The sequence below is a fragment of the Oncorhynchus kisutch genome, linkage group LG14, assembly GCF_002021735.2.
Source record: "Oncorhynchus kisutch isolate 150728-3 linkage group LG14, Okis_V2, whole genome shotgun sequence".
Classification (NCBI taxonomy): domain Eukaryota; kingdom Metazoa; phylum Chordata; class Actinopteri; order Salmoniformes; family Salmonidae; genus Oncorhynchus; species Oncorhynchus kisutch.
In genome coordinates, this window is record NC_034187.2 from 70,084,037 (window position 1) to 70,105,400 (window position 21,364).

Consider the following 21,364-nt stretch of genomic DNA (forward strand, 5'->3'; position numbering starts at 1 on the left):
ATATTAATTTGTTAGTTTTGAGAGACTCATTACTAAGCACTTCCCCGCACAAAACACATTGTGGGGGCTCCTTGTTATTTCTCAAAGTTTGTATGAAACCAAGTGAGAGAAACTCATCGCTGTATTTGCGTTTCATGACGATTGAGCTCAGTCAGAACTGTGGTTAGCTTGAGTCCATTCAATTACAATTCGGAGTGATGGCGAGTGGGAATGACAAGTCAGTGGCTGACAGCGCATCATCTGCTGCTGAATGACAGCGCTGCATCGTGTGGGTCGCGGAATGATCTTCAAGAAAACTGACGGGGGAAAAAAGATCCGGTAAACTGCGAAGCACACCGCCAAACAGCTGTGTGAAACTGCTGCTGCTAAGAGAGCGCACTGAACAGTGAGAGCAGTTGCACATAGCCAAATCTATTACAGTAATCAATTAAATAATGATACATTTACTCTGACACGTTGCGACCCACCATTAACAGGTCTGCGACCCATGCTTTAACAGGTCTGCGACCCACCATTAACAGGTCTGCGACCCATGCTTTAACAGGTCTGCGACCCATGCTTTAACAGGTCTGCGACCCACCATTAACAGGTCTGCGACCCACCATTAACAGGTCTGCGACCCACCATTCACAGGTCTGCGACCCACCATTCACAGGTCTGCGACCCACCATTCACAGGTCTGCGACCCACCATTCACAGGTCTGCGACCCATACTTTAACAGGTCTGCGACCCATACTTTAACAGGTCTGCGACCCATACTTTAACAGGTCTGCGACCCATACTTTAACAGGTCTGCGACCCATACTTTAACAGGTCTGCGACCCATACTTTAAGGCTGATGTAGAACCATCAGTGAAAAAAAAGGTGCTAAGGCGAGACCTCAATCAAACAGTGACATTATTAGAAGGCTGAACAGCAATCAAAACTACCAGAGACTAAGGAGTTGAGGTGTCTTAAATTGTATCAGTTCAATTGAATCTGACTCTCACCATCCTACAGTGATGTTTGTTGACATATGAATAAGTGTATTTGAACCATCATAGTGGAACATCCCATTTCCCTTCACTACAGTGGGTTGTGTCAACATCACCTATGAGACCTGCCTGTTGATGGCTGAACAGCGGAGGTGCAGTTACACAGGAGTTACATCAGGAGGCCATCCTGACCTCCACATCAACAACAATACAACTCCTCTGTTTCTCTTCATGGTCAGAATGCAGGGGACAGGGTAGTCGGGCACCTAGGTTATTCCCTGGGGGGGCCCATCTAGTTGGACAAGTGCCTATGTCTGCATATTGCTATGGAGAAGAGTAACTGAGTCTGCATCTTAAACAGCACCCATAGGGGTCTGATCAAAAGTAGTGTACTATATTAGGCACTATATAGGGAATAGGGTGCCATTTGAGATGCACCTGATAATGTACAATGGTATTTATTGAATTTAAACAAGGGTAGGATATTGGGTTGTCATGTGGCCAACCAAACAAAAAAAACACATAAATCAGTGTGATATTGTCTGACTGCGTATTCTACAAGAGAGAATGAAGGGACATTTTAACAAATCGTAATGACGGATGACAAGGCATCGTCTCACCCTATGATGAACACTACCAGACATTACTCAAGTCAAACACTAATTCACTTAGACAGGGGTGTTTCCCTGGACTGGACTCAGCTCCAGTACCATGGCCGATTTACGTAACCCAGAATAATATGTCACTTCTCCACACCATCATTGAAACGCAGTATGTCTGAGTGAGGATGTCTGGTAAAAGGTAGTGCCTTATATAGGAAATAGGGTGCCATTTGAGACGTAGCGTGAGAGCGGCTGCCAGGGAACACATACGGCTCCAGGATTGCTGAAGATGTGACTTTGTTAGAGTTGTAAACAAGGTTAGCGCCCAGTCAGAGCTTTGGCCAGAGAATGCTGAGCCCTCTCTCTCTCTCCCTCTTTCCACTTCACCCTTTATATCTCTCTTCATCTCTTCCTTCACACCCCTCCCGTGAGGTAGGTAGGGCGTCTTTCTGAGGCTACGGACAGGAAGGATTGTGGTGTTGCAGAGAGCTGTAATCCCCAAGCAGACGTAACAGCGAGCTTAGAGGAGAGGACAGAACAGCCAGCTAGTTACACCTTCAAAACACTGGCATCAACACTGACGTCAGCCATGAGGGAATACAGCTCGGCCTAATGTAAGAGGGGGCTCAGAGGGGTCCTCTGCCTTCTCCCCACTTACCTGATGTTCTAACACTTGATAATAGCACGGTATGATTTCCTTTCAAGTTACTTCATGCTTGCAATTGAAAATATTGAATGAAGTAGAATGCACAATACTTAAAAACAACTAACACACCGACACGGTTAGGTCCCAAGAAGTAGGCTTGTTTCGTCAACTGAGTGGCATCAATCACAGATTATTTATTTGATCTGTATAGACTCAATGGCATTAATAATAGAGAATGGAAGCTAGACGAATGGAAACACAGCCCCTCCCCCTCGCTAGATCAGAAAAAGTATTTATCATTTGGAGATCTCCTTTATCTACAGCTGTAGCTCACTGTCATTAGTCAAGAACATCGCTGGTGTATCACTGCATCCCCCGCGTGGTTATTCTAATCCTCTGCTAAATCACACATCCATTGTCTATACACTGCTGCCCAAACAGATGCCCCTTGGCCAGTCAAACAGTATGATTTACTGTTTACAGCACTGATAGCATCTAATCTGAAAGTCTACTCAGCTGTAAAAGGACCTCAGCTAGGGCTGTTGCAGTGACCATATTACCGCCACACCAGCAGTCATGAGTCATGGCCGCAGTAAAATGTCACGTGACCGGTGAGTCACTGTAATGTCCTTTTATGCACTCTGGACATGCTTTGGTAGTACCTAACTGCTAACGACCATCAGGTCCTGATGGCCTGGAATTTAAACAAGGGTAGGATATTGGGTTGTCATGTGGCCAACCAAACAAAAAAAAAACATAAATCAGTGTGATATTGTCTGACTGCATATTCTACAAGAGAGAATGAAGGGACATTTTAACAAATCGTAATGACGGATGACAAGGCATCGTCTCACTTCTACAGATGCACAATCGAGAGCATCCTGTCGGGCTGTATCACCGCCTGGTACGGCAACTGCTCCGCCCACAACCGTAAGGCTCTCCAGAGGGTAGTGAGGTCTGCACAACGCATCACCGGGGGCAAACTACCTGCCCTCCAGGACACCTACACCACCCGATGTTACAGGAAGGCCATAAAGATCATTAAGGACAACAACCACCCGAGCCACTGCCGGTTCACCCCGCTATCATCCAGAAGGCGAAGTCAGTACAGGTGCATCAAAGCTGGGACCGAGAGACTGAAAAACAGCTTCTATCTCAAGGCCATCAGACTGTTAAACAGCCACCACTAACATTGAGTGGCTGCTGCCAACACACTGACTCAACTCCAGCCACTTTAATAATGGGAATTGATGGGAAATGTAAAATATATCACTAGCCACTAAACAATGCTACCTAATATAATGTTTACATACCCTACATTATTCATCTCATATGTATACGTATATACTGTACTCTATATCATCTACTGCATCCTTATGTAATACATGTATCACTAGCCACTTTAACTATGCCACTTTGTTTACATTCTCATCTCATATGTATATACTGTACTCGATACCATCTACTGTATCTTGCCTATGCTGCTCTGTACCATCACTCATTCACATATCTTTATGTACATATTCTTTATCCCCTTACACTGTGTATAAGACAGTAGTTTTTTGGAATTGTTAGTTAGATTACTTGTTCGTTATTACTGCATTGTCGGAACTAGAAGCACAAGCATTTCGCTACACTCGCATTAACATCTGCTAACCATGTGTATGTGACAAATTTGATTTGATACTCAGGTGTCTATTGTCCCTCTAACCACTGACAGCAATGCAAATACATTCAAAAATCACATCAAAACAGTATAGTGCTTTTTTTCTTTTAACACCTCACTCTGGTGATCAATTTGAAGACAGCAGGTTGTTAAACATGGTCGTTGTGGATGTTATTTCAAAGCCTAACAATGAAACGGACAGAGGATTCTAAGGGGATGATTAATTCAAAACACCCATACTCATATTAGAGCTAATGAATACGTATAGACTTATGAGCCCAAACCCCAAAATACCCTGAATTCAAATGTATTGTGCCGTTACACAATACATAGACCGAAATAAGTGTTGTTATATTTATTTCTCAGCAGCTCATATTAAGCACAGCTCCGCTGTAAAACCGAAGTAGCCTACCAGGCATCGTTGAAAAACGGACCGACGGGAAAGCGCGCAGCCTCCATTCGCTATTCGAGTGAAAACAGATGTCCTTTTCCCCCTGCCCATGTTCCTGCCCATTTGATAATAGGGCATTCTAAATCGAAACCAATTTGACATATTACTAAAGACAAGATCAAATTGAGAATACTACGATGGCTGAAAATATGACGACTTGATGAGAGAACAGCTGTGCAGCCTGAGGCAAGGAACAGAGTGCGAGCTTTGCAACTTTCTCAAATCATTACAGCCTATAGTCGCATCATGCAGCCCAAATATGTTTTGATTTCTAAGACATTCTAAGGTTTGTATCATTCACAACTAATGTTGCCAAATAACTCTATCTAGCATATAGGACATGTTTCAAATGAACACTTTTATGCTCAATATAACCACTTCATATTTGTACCCGTTCCTCAATGGGAAAACTATCCTTTCTATTTTATTCAGCTAAGTACAATTATATTCTTGTTACTATAAAATCATATAATGTCATGGGACTTATCCTGTCTGCTAAAATGAAAAAGCCTACAGCCTATGGCATGGAGCCTAGCCAGATAACATACAGTAGGCCAACTCATATTCTGTTCATCTGAAATACATTTTCTTCATATCATAATGTTTCTTTAGACCTGACTAAAATAAATAATGGATGTATTGGGATGGTTTATATTCAATTGATTTATTAGACTTTTTTAAATGTAGATGTTCCAAAGGGGAGCATCAGATGCTAAACGTGTTTATGTTAATTAACGGTCAATTACTGCAAGACCGGCAGTCTTTTGCATGACAATAACCGGCTGACAAAATGTCATGTTCGCCACAGCCCTAACCTCAGCCTTCTCTGTCCTAGGCAGGCCTGTTATTAGGGCTGTGGATGTGACAGGGACACAGGAAGGGAGCAGGAATGATGACGACAAGCCTTGAATTGTTATCCAGTGTTTACGATGGTTGGGATGTGCTGTCTTTACAGCTTCAGCAACATGTGTACAGTATGGGAATTCACCTACCTGTCACGCGGGTCGTCCCTATAATTCATGATTCTGTGTGTGTGTGTGTGTGTGCATGTTTTTCCATGTGTTTACAATGTTCATGCTTCTGCACAGTGCCGTCTCACATCTCTCTCACCTATTTGCAGCAGTACAGGCGTAACCAAGGCCGTTTCCATGGCGTAGCAGAACTCTCGTCCGAACATGACGGCTCCGTGCATCACCCACTGCTGCAGGGGGATCCGGTCTATAGACCCCTCGCTCACCGACTCCTCCTGGCATGACTCCAGCACCACACCTCCTCCTCCTCTATCCCCTGTGGCAGCAGAGTCTGTGGTGGTTTTCTTAGCAGTAGGGACCACCATCACCCCCTGCACTTGCATAGCATCCGCCTCAGAGTTCTGGGGAGCCATTTTCTTCTTCTTCGGCATGCACACAGCCAAACGCACAGCACTTCAGGCTCCAGAGAAAAACAATATATATATATATTTTTTTTATGTAAAAAAGAATCTGTATGCTCACACTGGTGGCTTGGTGGCGCCTGGTGTGAGAGCTGGTCCTCAAAGTATAGCTCCCTCTGCCGTCGATGTCCTCAAACGAGGTAATCAGGTAGGAAGAAGAATCTCTCAAAGCGTACGATACATTCCTCGTGTTTTCCAGAGAGGTGTTGTTTTCAGGGAGGGCCTGTGCAGGCAGCCTAGAACAGCACCCCACAGGCAGGTTTATTTGGTTTAAAGAAGGACGTGTGAAAATGAGATATGGCTTTTCCTCCCTTTTTGTGTTTTTGTTGCTTCACAGTCTACTGGAATCAGTAAAAATCCATATCAATTGCCATTCAGTTAATACCAGTTTCATGATGTGTGTGGAGGAGGTGCAGAAGAGGGAGGGCAGGCGGCGGGGCGGAGGGCAGGAGGCGACACAGGTGAGAGCTCCTCGGTGAATCCCCATCGAGTGGCTGATCATTCTGCAGTACCCAGGGTGCAGAGGGAAGCCAGGGCCATCCAGCGAGAGAGAGAGAGAGAGAGAGAGAGAGAGAGAGAGAGAGAGATACAGAGATACAGAGAGAGATGGGGACAGAGAGACAGTTATTAAAATGGCGGCCGGCAGAGTGTGTGGACAGTAATACTTTTAAAACGTCCAGTAAGGCAGTGGAAAACTGAACCACACTAGCCTAATACAGAAGAATATGGGTCAGCTTGCGCTGATTGTGGAAAAAGTGCAAACAGTATCTCAATATTTTTACAACTCTGAGGTGAATAAAATATTTGAAAATGGACCATGTATAGGCCAATCTGGCTCCTAGGAATGCTTCCACCCCAGGCCAGAGACGTGTGCATACAGGGTAAATTAGGCCTATGTAAAGGGAGAGGGCCCACGTTTCACTCACACACCTCCCGGAGGCATTCCATTCCTCTCCTTTATCCTCTAAGTCAAGGCATGAATAAAGCACCTGAGGGGCCATTACTGCACAGTTGGGTAGGGCTTGCAAGTTTAGCATTTCCCTGTACTTGTGCATGTGACAAACAAAACAGAACTTGAAAAAACAACCCCTCGTGTGTGTATGTGTGTCCACATGTGCTCTTCTGCTATGAACAAACAGCTAGGCATTAGCATGACTCAGAGGATTGGGGCTGGGACCCCTCGAGAGATTAAGACGGGGAAACAGCAGGCTACAGAGGCAGGACTACAACACCCTGTAAAGACTGGACACGTGAAACTTTATAATACCACACAAACAATAGGCCTACTATTACAGGTAAAGCTCTTTCTGTGAGACTTAGAGGTAATTGACAGACAGAAAACAGACCACATGGGTTTGGGTGGGAGGGGGCTGATGAGAGCCAATATTGAGATTCCTGAGGCAAAAGAGAAAGAAAGAACTCTGATTAACTTTCAATTAACGCGATGCTGTATGGTAATGAGAGATGTGTTAGTCTTTTTATGTGTTATGCTTTATCTTTCCTTTTTTCTGCTGAATCATGAGAAGGAATCCCTTCAAAACGCAATTATCAACATTAGTCCGTCTCACTCAGCTCACTGAACTAGCCAGGAGCTAGGCCTAATCGATCCAGTAAGGCACTGACTCTGACACCAACATTCCCATGCTCCTCAAACAAGCTCCCCCAGACGACAAATCAATCAGCTAATTTATCACATTGTCATCCATTCCCCAGAACCATTCAGAACATTGATTACACGCTTCAGGACATTTTTACAGTTATAGGGGTTACAGCTGCCTTGGGGATTACAGTACCACTGCTATACAAGTGAGCCTTGCTATTCAACCATACAGTGATTCCCTTGGCCTCCTCATGCTGCCCTGGCTGCTTTCTTCGTCTCCTTATACACTCTCTGGCATCCTCTACTGCAGTGATTTTCAAACTCCGGTCCTCCAGTACCCCCAACAATACATATTTTTGTTGTGGCCCCAGACAAACTCACCTCATTCTACTTGTCAACTAATCATCAAGCTCTTGACAAGTTGAATCAAGTGTTTTTGTCCAGGGCTACAACATAAATGTGTGCTGTTGGGGATACTGGAGGACTGGAGTTGGTCTGTTGAGGGTACTGGAGGACAGGAGTTGGTCTGTTGGGGGTACTGGAGGACAGGAGTTGGTCTGTTGGGGGTACTGGAGGACAGGAGATGGTCTGTTGGGGGTACTGGAGGACTGGAGTTAGTCTGTTGAGGGTACTGGAGGACAGGAGTTGGTCTGTTGGGGGTACTGGAGGACAGGAGTTGGTCTGTTGGGGGTACTGGAGGACAGGAGTTGATCTGTTGGGGGTACTGGAGGACAGGAGTTGGTCTGTTGGGGGTACTGGAGGACAGGAGTTGGTCTGTTTGGGGTACTGGAGGATTGGAGTTGGTCTGTTGGGGATACTGGAGGACAGGAGTTGGTCTGTTGGGGATACTGGAGGACTGGTGTTGGTCTGTTGGGGGTACTGGAGGACTGGTGTTGGTCTGTTGGGGGTACTGGAGGACTGGTGTTGGTCTGTTGGGGGTACTGGAGGACTGGAGATGGTCTGTTGGGGGTACTGGAGGACTGGAGTTGGTGTAACTCCATGTGTAACTCTGTGTCGTTGTATGTGTCGAACTGCTTTGCTTTATCTTGGCCAGGTCGCAATTGTAAATGAGAACTTGTTCTCAACTTGCCTACCTGGTTAAATAAAGGTGAAATATATTTTTTTAAATGTAGGCCTAAGTAATGCATGCAAAACACTGGATCTTCTGTGACCGGTTACTGAACCCTTACACCACTTATGCCTTTGTAAGTTTTAATCAATAATCACCATTTTAACACTACACTAGCTAAGCATCCAGAAGATGCATAAAAAATGTTTTGACCGTAAGTGACAGTTACAAGGGGGCAGAATAGGGGCTTCGCAACCAGTCAATCAAGACCTGTTAGCACTTGGAGGGCCATGGGGGTTCACTGCATGCTGAGTGGGGATCTGAATGTGCCGGAGAGGCTCTCTCTGGGTTAGGCCTAGCGCTCACACTGCCTGTCAGTCAGTAGTTTTGAGAGAGAGAGGAGAGGAGACATGCTGACGAGAGGCTGAGAGGCGTGACTACAGGAGGGGTCATGGTTTCATAAGGACACGTCTATAGGCTTCATATGAATGATTGAGTCTTGGAACTGCTCGTTTAATGCATGTGCCATCTGAGAATCCACTAGTCATTTCCCACACTAACATTAAACCGTCTCTCTCTCTGGTGCTTTTCATTTATATACAGAGGAGACCTGAGAAGGAGCCCGGTGAGAGATTGTAGTGCATTATAGGCTTTCATCTTATGAGTCTTTGGAGTTTCCTCACTTGATGCAATAAGATAACACAAGCTGGGAGGAAGAGAGTTTGTTAGAAGGGTATTTAGCTTTGGGCAATTGGTGTTGCCTTTATTCTCTGAATGATGTCTGCTATGTGAGTGGTCTGCAATGTGAGTGGTCTGCTATGTGAGTGGTCTGCTATGTGAGTGGGTTAACCACTAACAGTACTTCAACTCAGATGTATAACCCATATAAAAAGGAACTTATACCATATCCATTTAGCTAACCTAGTCACATGAAAAGGTAAGGCAATCCAATAGTTTCCCACTGTAACATTCCAACCACTGTAGCATTTCCACTAGTGCCTATGCTGCAATGGCAAAGAAGAACAGCAGATGTGAGGAATAGGCTTTTAGTCCTTTTCAATACAGCTGTTGCCAGGCAGAATAACAACCTAGTCTAGGTAGTTCAGTTGAACAGTTTTGCTTCTTTGCTGCACTAAGCAGGATCAGGGCTGTTACTCTCCCCCTCCTTGTGTCCTGTCCAATCGACAGTGAGCAGAAGTGTATTGTGAATTTGACCCGTTTGGTCAGGGGAGGGCTGGTTTCAGTGAACCACACAGGCAGGCTACGGCTCTACGATTTCATTCAGGGTAGGAATGAGTCTCTCGCTCTCTTGCTCTCTCTCTCTCCCCAAAGCACGGTCGACGGGGCTGTAGTGGAGCAGGTTGAGAGCGTCAAGTTCCTTAGTGTCCACATCAACAACAAACTAACATGGTCCAAACACACCAACACAGCCGTGAAGAGGGCACAACAAAACCTATTCCCCTTCAGGAGACTGAAAAGATTTGGCATGGGTCCTCAGATCCTCAAAAGGTTCTACAGCTGCACCATCGAGAGCATCCTGACTGGTTGCATCACTGCCTCGTATGGCAACTGCTCGGCCTCTGACCACAAGGCACTACAGAGGATAGTGCGTACGGCCCAGGACGTCACTGGGGCCAAGCTTCCTGCCATCCAGGACCTATATAGTAGGCGGTGTCAGAGGAAGGCCCTAAAAATTGTCAAAGACTCTAGCCACCCTAGTCATAGACTGTTCTCTCTGCTACCGCATGGCAAGCGGTACCAGAGCACCAAGTCTAGGTCCAAGAGGCTTCTAAACAGCTGCTACCACCAAGCCATAAGAATCCTGAACATCTAATCAAATGGCTACCCAGACTATTTGCATTGCCCCCCTCCCCCTTTATACTTCTGCTACTCTGCATAGTCACTTTAATAAACCTACCTACATGTACATATTACCTCAATTACTTCGACTAACCAGTGCCCCCCCCCCCACTATGACTCTACTGGTACCCCTGTATATAGCCCTGCTATTGTTATTTTACTGCTGCTCTTTAATTATTTGTTACTTTTATTTGTTATTCTTATAAAAAAAATTGTTGGTTAAGGGCTTGTTCACGGTAAGGTCTACCTACACCTGTTGTATTCGGCGCATGTGACAAATATAATTTTATCTGGAATGGTAAAAAAAACTCTTAGAATAAAAATACACTCTTAGAATAAAAATACACTCTTAGAACCTTTTAATTATATCTAGAACCTAAAAGGGTTAACCCTGAAAGGGAGAACCCTTTGAAGAACCTTTTCCACAGAGGGTTCTACATGGACACAAAAAGAAGCCTTTTTTTCTAAGAGTGTATCAGATGAGTGTCAATAGAAACATTTAGCATTAGCCCACAACCGCCCCGTTCTGTGGTAACCTGACCACTGAATGCCTCTGCTCCTTACCAAATTACATATTTATCTACCCAGGTGACACTCGCAAAGAAAATAGACCATTATTTTTGTATACTCACGTGAGAGTCTGTCAAAAAGGGATTGAGAGAACGAGTGAGTGAGGGGTATGAGAAAATGAGTGGTATAAAGGGAAGGAAAGATATGTAGATGCCTGTAAAGTTCAAGGTTGGGAACAAATGATGATGTTGCAGTCTGTCGCCTCCTGTGACTAGCTTTAGCACTCCCTATGCTCAATGTATAGGGCAGCTAGGGAGACTATTTTGATGGTTGCTTATTTACAGTACATGGCTGAAATTGGATTACCTATGCAACTCCACTCATCCCAAACATGGATAGAAAAATCTATGCTTTTCCAAGGAGATAATCAGTACTGTATAATCCGTACCGTTCTGAAAAGAGATTCATTGTCTGTACATCACTATCAATTATGACACTCATAAAATATATTCATTATGACTCAATGTGACTATGCTTCCAATCAAATCAATGTTCACAGTTGTGAAAGGTCAGAGTCCTCAAGGTCAAAACTGAAGCGTTTGGTTGTGTAAGACAAAAGCTAATGACAAATCTTTTGGTTATATAGCCTAGGTCTAGTGACATCAAAGGGCCAAGATAAAACTACATTGTGACTAGGGCTTTTACAGTGACCATATTAATGAATCTGCCAGTTGAGGACTTGTGAGGCGTCTGTTTCTCAAACTAGACACTCTAATGTACTTGTCCTCTTGCTCAGTTGTGCACACCTACTATTTCTATTCTGGTTAGAGCCAGTTTGCACTGTTCTGTGAAGGGAGTAGCAAACAGTGTTGTACGAGATCTTCAGTTTCTGTCAGGTTGGGCACTACTGCTAGGAAGTCAGGTGCAGGAGAGCGGAGAGTTGTGATCAGGCGCACACTTTAATTGGCAGAAGTAACAGACGGACGCAACTGCATCAAAAACCTCCAGCCAAATGGCAAGTGCAAAGCGCGACAACAGTCACAATAATGCATAAGTTAAACAATTAAACACACTCGGGTTCAACACGGTACCCGGGGAAAAACCAGCCTGGCGCGTAACACAAAACATGTAACAAAACAATTCCACACAAAGACATGGGGTAAACAGAGGGAATATATATATGTATATATATATGTAGTGTGATTAGGGAATGTAAACCAGGTGTGCGGGGAAACAAGACAAATTAAATGGAACAATGACAAGTGGTGCGGCCATGGCTAGAAGACCGGTGACGTCGACCGTCGAACGCCGCCCGAACAAGGAGAGGAGCCGACTTCGGAAGTCGTGACAGTTTCTTGGCAATTTCTCGAATGGAATGGCTTTCATTTCTCAGAACAAGAATAGACTGACGAGTTTCAGAAGACAGGTCTTCTGACCATTTTGAGCCTGTAATCGAACCCACAAGTATTGCTTCTTTAATCAGTAAAACAGTTTCAGCTGTGCTAGCATAATTGCAAAAGGGTTTTCTAATGATCAATTAGCCTTTTAAAATGATAAACTTGGATTAGCTAACACAACGTGTCATTGGAACACGGGAGTGATGGTTGCTGATAGTGGGCCTCTGTACGCCTATTGTGACGACCCTCCCACTCTGTCTGCCGTATTCTCTCTCATTGCTCTTGTTTCCTTATTAGGATGCTGGTGGGCGGAGGTGGGAGGGTCGTCAGCTACAAGGGAAACACCTGGGCCCGGGTTTGTCCCAGGATAAATAGACCCCTTCCAGATTCATTGGGGAGACTCTCTCCATGCAGACACCTTCATAGATTTTGTTGTGGTATTTTTGTGGCCTTTTGGTTGTTTGCTTTGGCACCTTTCAACACCCCGCATTATCACATTTATGCAAAACACTCACTTACACACACCATTGTTAATTGCATTTAGGTTACCTTAGTTAATAAATATATTTTGTTATTCCTTATCTCCACGTTGTCTCCCTTCTGTTACGGGCTTCGAGCCGGTTCGTGACACTATGTAGATATTCCATTTTTTTTTAAATCTGCCGTTTCCAGCTACAATAGTCATTTACAACATTAACAAAGTCTACACTGTATTTCTGATCAATTTGATGTTATTTTAATGGCCACAAAAAAAAAAAAAAAATCAAAAACATAGACGTTTCTAAGTGACCCCCAACTTTTGAACGGTAGTGTAGATGTTCCAAAAGGTCTGCATTAGTGGCGTGTGGAAGCCAGGAGATGCTAAATGTGCCTGTTAATTAACAGTCAAATACCGTGAGACCAACAGTTATTTGCTTGACAATCACCAGCTGACAACATTTCATGACAGTCAGAGCCCCAATTGTGACCAAACGTGATATTTTGTCAAGTTCACAGTCTTGAGTGACAAAATGGGTCTGGAGAAGGGACCTTCAGTTTTAGGATACTAGAAGAGATAGCTTTCACTGTCAGGCCACCCAACATCAGCAATCATAGAAGTTCTAATATAATAACCATATAACCGTCTATGTTACCCAACTCAAAACAACACGTCTAAGGATAAACTGTTGTTCTCATGCAGCTACAAAACAGAAGTTGTAACATGTTCTCTCAGGAAGGGAAATAAGATCAGTGTGATGATAATGTCTTTAGAACAGACCGACACTATATATAGTTGAAGTCAAAAGTTTACATACACCTTAGTCATATACATTTAAACTCAGTTTTTCCACAATTCCTGACATTAAATTATAGTAAAAATCCCTGTCTTAGGTCAGCTAGGATCCCCACTTTATTTTAAGGATGTGAAATGTCAGAATAATAGTAGAGAGAATGATTTATTTCAGCTTTAATTTCTTTCATCACATTCTCAGTGGGTCAGAAGTTTACATACACTCAATTAGCATTTGGTGGCATTACCTTTAAATTGTTTAACTTGGGTCAAACATTTCGGGTAGCCTTCCTCAAGCTTCCCACAATAAGTTGGGTGAATTTTGTCCCATTCCACCTGACAGAGCTGGTGTAACTGAGTCAGGTTTGTAGGCCTCCTTGCTCGCAAACACGTTTTCAGTTCTGCCCACAAATTTTCTATAGAAATGAGGTCAGGGCTTTGTGATGGCTACTCCAATACCTTGACCTTGTTGTCCTTAAGCCATTTTGCCACAACTTTGGAAGTATGCTTGTGGCTTGTCCATTTGGAAGACCCATTTGCGACCAAGCTTTAACTTCCTGACTGATGTCTTGAGATGTTGCTTCAATATATCCACATAATTTTCCTTACTCGTGATGCCATCTATTTTGTGAAGTGCACCCGTCCCTCCTGCAGCAAAAGCACACCCACAACATGAAGCTGTGCTTCACAACATGAAGCACCCCCGTGCTTCACAGTTGGGATGGTGTTCTTCGTCTTGCAAGCCTCCCCCTTTTCCCTCCAAACATAACAATGTTCATTATGGCCAAAATGTTATCTTTTTGTTTCATCAGACCAGAGGACATTTCTCCAAAAAGTATGATCTTTGTCCCCATGTGCAGCTGCAAACCGTAGTCTGGCTTTTTTATGGTGGTTTTGGAACAGTAGCTTCTTCCTTGCTGAGTGGCATTTCGATATAGAACTCATTTAACTGTGGATATAGATAATTTTGTAGCGTTTTTTTCCAGCATCTTCACAAGGTCATTTGCTGTTGTTCTGGGATTGATTTGCACTTTTTGCACCAAAGTACGTTAATCTCTAGGAAACAGAACGCGTCTCCTTCCTGAGCGGTATGACGGCTGCATGGTCCAATGGTGTTTATACTTGCGTACTATTATTTGTACAGATGAACATGGTACCTTCAGGCATTTGGAAATTGCTCCCAAGGATGAACCAGACTTCTGGAGGTCTACAATTTCTTTTCTGAGGTCTTGGGTGATTTCTTTTGATTTTCACATTATGTCAAGCAGAGTTTGAAGGTAGGCCTTGGCATACATCCACAGGTACACCTCCAATTGACTCAAATTATGTCAATTAGCCTATCAGAAGCTTCTAAAGCCATCACACCATTTTCTGGAATTTTCCAAGCTGTTTAAAATGCACATTCAACTTAGTGTATGTAAACTTCTGACCCACTGGAATTGTGATACAGTGAATTATAAGTGAAATAATCTGTTTGTAAACAATTGTTGGAAAAATTACTTGTGTCATGCACAAAGTAGATGTCCTAACCGACTTGCCAAAACTATAGTTTGTTAACAAGAAATTTGTGGAGTGGTTGAAAAATGAGTTTTAATGATCCCAACCTAAGTGTATGTAAACTTCCAACTTCCAACTGTTGGCCTACCTGACCTAACGTCAACTCCACCCTCTCTGGATGTTGTTTGTGATTGTGAGTATGTAGGCTATATGTGAGTGTGTGTATATGTGAATGTGTATACACTGTGTACTGCTTGGCTAACCGAAATAGAGGCCCAGATATGGATTACATTGGTGGTGTTGGGAGGCCAGCTGACTGAGTGAGGGCGACAGGCTATCAGGTTTCAATTTGTGCCAACCATGCAGGCACATAAACAACCGCTACCGACAACAGCCTGGGAGAGCTGGGCTGTGTGCACGGTGGCGCCTTAAGCCAGTGGTCACCAACCTTTTATGAGCCGAGATCACTTTTTTTCCTTTAAAAAATATTACTACAAAAAACAAAACAAAAAAAACATTAATCTCAATACATGATCACTGCATATTGGGTATTCTTAAATAGCCCCACCAATGGTTGTTCTTCTCAGACCATTTTAAAATGATATTTAAAAATGAGAGTTATATGATCACATTGGTAATACATAGTATTACTGGTGAGTCACAGATTTAAATCATTAGCTTTTTTTTTACTGGGCTGATGGTGACTGCATCTGATGGTCAGTCCCAGCAGATGGAGGGAGGGAGAGGGCGAGCGAGAGAGAGGTTGCCTCTCACCATCCCTCAGCTCTTCCTCCCTCTGCAGACTGACCAAAAAGGGAACACTGTCTTCCAGCTGATGGTGACAACATCTGATGGTCAGTCCCAGCAGATGGAGGGAGGGAGAGGGCGAGCGAGAGAGAGGTTGCCTCTCACCATCCCTCAGCTCTTCCTCCCTCTGCAGACTGACCAAAAAGGGAACACTGTCTTCCAGCTGATGGTGACTACATCTGATGGTCAGTCCCAGCAGATGGAGGGAGGGAGAGGGCGAGCGAGAGAGAGGTTGCCTCTCACCATCCCTCAGCTCTTCCTCCCTCTGCAGACTGACCAAAAAGGGAACACTGTCTTCCAGCTGATGGCAAAACACAAGCCGCACTTCATTGTTTCTGACTCATGCACCAATTCATGTTGTTACTCGTATGACCAGAACGTTAAATACTCCTCGATATTAGAAAGACAAGCCATAATAACAATGCAAGCATATCAATAAACTTTGTAGCGCGAGTGATTAGCGAGAGGGAGTTAAGGATTATAAAAGTTGAATAAAGTGTTGACAGTGCTGAATAAAATCCTAAACATGAACTCGTAAAAAAAACAGCTATTTTCTGTATTCTCTCTAGTCATGGTTTTTAAAAAGTTGTGAAATATCACAGTTGAATATCAACTTCACTGTGGGATTGTGGAAGCTGCAGACAGTGATCTGAGCTATCGGATTGGCCAGCGGTAGGCCTATAGGTGAACTTGATTTTCTCTCTGGGCCTGCAGGGTAGGCAGAGTTAGTATTTTCAGACGCAAGGAATAGTTATATATGGGGAAACTTTGAATACACGGTGCGCAGGACATCTGAATCAAGTGCACATGCTGCAAACAGCATGAAGCAAGGACTAGAAAACCTTGGAGATGGACGGATCGGTTGGTGACCACTGCCTGAAGCACTCATAAAAGTACCCAAAAATGTAGGTCTACATGTCCGCACAGTAGTGGTTTAGAATATTGGACTGTTGGCTTTAAGAACTTCTGGAATTCTCAGCGCGGCTCAAGCAATTTTGCCTTTGAACTCACATACACGCCAATGGCATTGATTAGTGCAGTCTGCCTACCTATTGATCGCTTCACCCATCATGGAGTCTGAGCGATCCTGCTCCATGCCATGGCCCATCTGACCTATTGTTGCATGGCGGCCATTTTATAGACTGGATGACTCACTGACCGTCCATTTAAATTGTGTTTGTCGAGCTACCAAGGTTAGATGGTTGGCTTAGGTGGTTGACCTGCTGTAACGTTCTGGTCACAGGTTCAGTTACAACTCACTGCACCGCATACCACATCTCTAGGTCAGGGATACAAGTCCTGATCATATACAGTTCTTTTGGAAAGTATTCAGACCTTTTTCTACATTTTCTTACGTTACAGCCTTGTTCTAAAATTGATTCAATATTTTTTTCCCTCATCAATCTACACACAAAACGTTTATAAATGTTTCTAAATGTATACTTATTTACATAAGTATTCATCCTGTTTTCATTGATCATCATTGAGTTTATTTCTACAAGTCCACCTGTGGAAAATGAAATTGATTGGACATGATTTGGAAAGGCACACACCTGTCTATATAAGGTCCCGCAGTTGACAGTGCATGTCAGAGCAAAAACCAAGCCATGAGGTCAAAGGAATTTTCCTAAGAGCTCCAAGACAGGTTTGTGTTGAGGTACAGATCTGGGGAAGTATACTAAAAAAATTCTGCAGCATTGGAGGTCCCCAAGAACACAGGGGTCTCCATCACTCTCAAAATGGAAGAAGTTTGGAACCACCAAGACTCATCCTAGAGCTGGCTGCCTGGCCAAACTGAGCAATTGGGGGAGAAGGGCCTTGGTCAGGGAGGTGACCAAGAACCCGATGGTCACTCTGACAGAGCTCCAGAGTTCCTCTATGGAGGTGGGGGATCCTTCCAGAAGGACAACCGTCTCTGCAGCACTCCACCAATCGGGTCTTTATAGTTTCCCCAAAAGGCACCTAAAGGACTCTCAGACCATGAGAAACCAGATTCTCTGGTCTGATGAAACCGAGACTCAGACTCGGGCAAAGAAGGTTCACCTTCCAACAAGACAACGACCCAAAGCACACATCCAAGACAACGCAAGAGTGGCTTCGGGACAAGTCTTTGAATGTCCTTGAGTGGCCCAGACAGAGCCCGGAATTTAACATGTCTGGAGAAATCTGAAAATAGCTACGCTCCCCATCCAACCTGATAGTGCTTGAGAGGATCTGCAGAGAAGAATGTAAGAACCAAGCTTGTAGCGTCATACCCAAGAAGACTCGAGGCTGTAATCGCTAGCAAAGGTGCTGCAACAAAGTACTGTATAAAGGGTCTGAATAAATTAGCAAAAATCTACCTGTTTTTGCTTTGTCATTTTGGTGTATTGTGTGTAGATTGATGAGGTAAAAAATTGTATTTAATCCATTTTAGAATAAGGCTGTAATGTAACAAAATGTGGAACAAGTCAAGGGGTCTGAATACTTTCCGAATACACCGTATATTATTTTTTTAATCATTAAATGATTTCCTCGTCCTATTCCCTCGATTGCTAGGTATCTCAAAGCCCTGAGAAGGGAGAATCCCAGGGCAGTGTGTAGCTGTGTGTGTACATCATTCATAACAGTATCCATTTCATTTCGAGCTCAGACAGACAGATCAGATCCTGCCCTGCTTAGAGAAGTGGCAGATCAGAAGAAACATTTATGGATTTGTTGAGACTCATTGCCCCACTGCAGCCTGATAATACAATAGGACAAAGTGGCAGGGATGATGATTGTGTGTGTGTGTGTATGTGTATAGCACTTCTGCAGCAGAGGGAGAGTGTGTAAGGCCGGGACAGAATGCATATGTGAACAGGGTGTATGACAAATCCCCCTCACACACACACACACTCACCTGAACACACTTTCTCTCAATCCCACATATATGGCCATACACACACCCATGTGCGGAGACTCTGCACGCACGCACACAGCCACAATGTGCTATGTAGATCACCACATCAGCAGGTTTACCAGCTTGAGGTCTGACCACAGCAACAACCCTGCCTTGTGATGTATAATGGTGGAATTACCTTACAGAAAGCAGTGGAAGAAACTGCTGCGTCAACAATCCAGACATTTTGAGCTGTAAACAAGGGAGGCCAGTTCATTTGTAAGACAACAAAAAAATGAAGCACATTTCCAAGTCAAGTGTTAGTAATTTATGCAGGTATGCCGGTGCTACCAAAGAGCGCTGTGGGAATGGAGTGCTTGTCTGAGTAAATGGACAGGCTACTAGAAGTCTTGAAAAAGAGGGCAGAAGTCAGCAACACCCAATAATGGACTGCAACTATGATATTTGTCAGAGGTCCATTTTTGGGACTTGTGTCTTTCTCCAAATGTTTTTGGTAAACACAACATTCTCTGCTTTGAGTGGCATATTTTGAGTAACTTGCGTAACAGAGCATGCTTTTCTAGATAGGGAGGTGGTGACAGGATGAAATGTCAAAACTTACAAAACTATGGTTAAAGCAGGTAAACAACACATGCTCCAGGGCATTTTGGCTGTTCAATGTCAAATGTGTGAGGTCATGCTATGCAAAGTCATCAGCTGTAAGGGTTAGAGTGGACCTATGACCTATCTTGGATACTAACCATACTGTTCCACTCTGTGTTGTAGGCCTATGTAGCCAACAACATGGCTGAGACGGCATGGAGCCTGACTGCCAAGTCAATTACCTATTCTCTTCTTGTGGCAAGGTACGAGGCAGCTTACAGGACAACTATTATAAGGCTATCATCCCTAGCTTTATATTTAGCAGACGGACGCTGGCCACCCTAATTCCATGTGGGCCTCCTCTGCCTGCCCGTCCTTCTTCTAGCTTGTCAGCACCTCACTAAGCACAGCTAGCTAGGCCTATACAATCATGAGGGTCATATAGTGGCCTTTCCTAGAAGGCCTTTCGTCTTTGGAAAATAGGTAGTGTTACCATGTATTTCCGAGTCTTACTTTAAGAAGGAAGACTACATTATTTCAGTGGATGATACAGCATTGCTGAATGCCTCCCTGGGGTGTTGGTCAGGGCAGCTCGTTGAGTCCCTCATCAAAATGGTTCACAAATCATCCTCTAGCCTTATTCTCAGTTTCCCCTCGAAGGAAACCAAGTCATAAACATTAGTCTTGCAATGTCAGCCTACATCTTGTAATGCACAAATCAATTGAAGGAAAATAGGAATTTAGGCCTGGTCAAGGTATTTGATACCCTTAGGGGTGTGTACCTAAGTGTGATCAACCACAGCTGAAAGAAAGGCCCTGAAGCAAAATGAGAGATTTTCAAAGACCACAGAAATAACAAGCGGGAAAACATCCAAGAAAATACATTTCATATATCCCTCTCATTGGTGCAATGTCAGTTATCTTGATTAAGACCACAGTAGATTCTCACACCACCGCAACAATTAACTCAAAACAATCCAACGGCAAACCTGCTACACCACAGTCTTTTGGTTCGGAAAGGAAACAGCCCTGACCTTCACGTTACACATACATGCAGTGATCAATTGCACTGAAACGTAAAAACAAGCAGGCGTGCCAGGCTCATTCAAGGAGATGCAGCAGTCTTTCCATGACAACGTAACAACCACATCCCCCCAAAAACACCACGAGTTAGGCTTAGGCCTCGCCCAGCCTAACGAGGACAGAATATTCTGGACAGCGTGCATGAACAGCACCCCATGGTCTGCTCTGATAGCTATTGATACACACACCTGCACTTCTGATAAAGGTCAAACCAAAACCACCAGCTCAGCATTGGCTTGACCTAACGGACACACATGCATGAACACACACTAGCATCTGCCGAGTCCCCAATGACCAGATGTTTTGGTTGAGGGGAACTGGAAAGAGCCTGTAGCTAGGTTTCCATCCAATTGGTGACAGAATGTATGCGAATATTCTAGAAATATGCACATTTTCCCACCCGTGGTATGTTGATACACACACCTGGACTTGTTTCAGATAAAAATCAGTGCGTAATGAAGTTGTGCACACAAAATATAACTTTCCACTTAAGCTTTCAAGAACCAAATAAAAATGTAAGTTCAATGTGTTTCCATCGCATTTGCAACTCTACCGATAGTTTTGTCACAAAAACAGTTGGGTTAAATAGCTAAATGTGCCTACTCTGGCCTTGGCAGCTGTGCTCTAGCTAACAGCTCGCAGATACAGTGCGGGTAGGCTGTGCGGGTTGTCTAGTCCAGTGGTTCCCAAACTGTGGGGCGGCAGCCCAGCTTTGAACTTACTCTTGAAAGTTGTAATAGTAGAATGCACAAGGTGCAACTTCGACATTGGGTGGTGCATCAGTTCCTCTTGTCATGTTAGTCATTGCAGACCTGTGTTCGAATACTCATAACCGTACTATTTGTGATGTGAATTGAGTATGTAGTATGCTTATTGGTCATAGTATGGATATAGTTAGTATGCCAAAAGTTCCCGGATGTCATACTAAATTCACCAAAATACAAAGTATACATGCAGTGGACACTATTTCCCTGCTTTTATGGCCCATAATGCAATTCTTCAGAAAATGGGCGTGGCTTCGTAACTTTTCAGATTT

At 43.9% G+C, this 21,364-nt stretch overlaps 1 protein-coding gene across 2 annotated transcripts in view; it reads right to left on the reverse strand.

The window, feature by feature from the left end:
- LOC109903420 (solute carrier family 45 member 4) overlaps positions 1–21,364 on the reverse strand; it is an 80,133-nt gene that overhangs the window by 44,383 nt on the left and 14,386 nt on the right. For both annotated transcript variants that reach the window (XR_002257038.2, XM_020500106.2), the window contains exon 3: positions 5,451–6,275. Coding sequence is in view for 1 of the 2 variants with exons in the window: in XM_020500106.2 (XP_020355695.1) it covers positions 5,451–5,742 (292 nt within the window). In the remaining variant the exon portion in view is untranslated. The remainder of the gene's footprint in view (positions 1–5,450; positions 6,276–21,364) is intronic.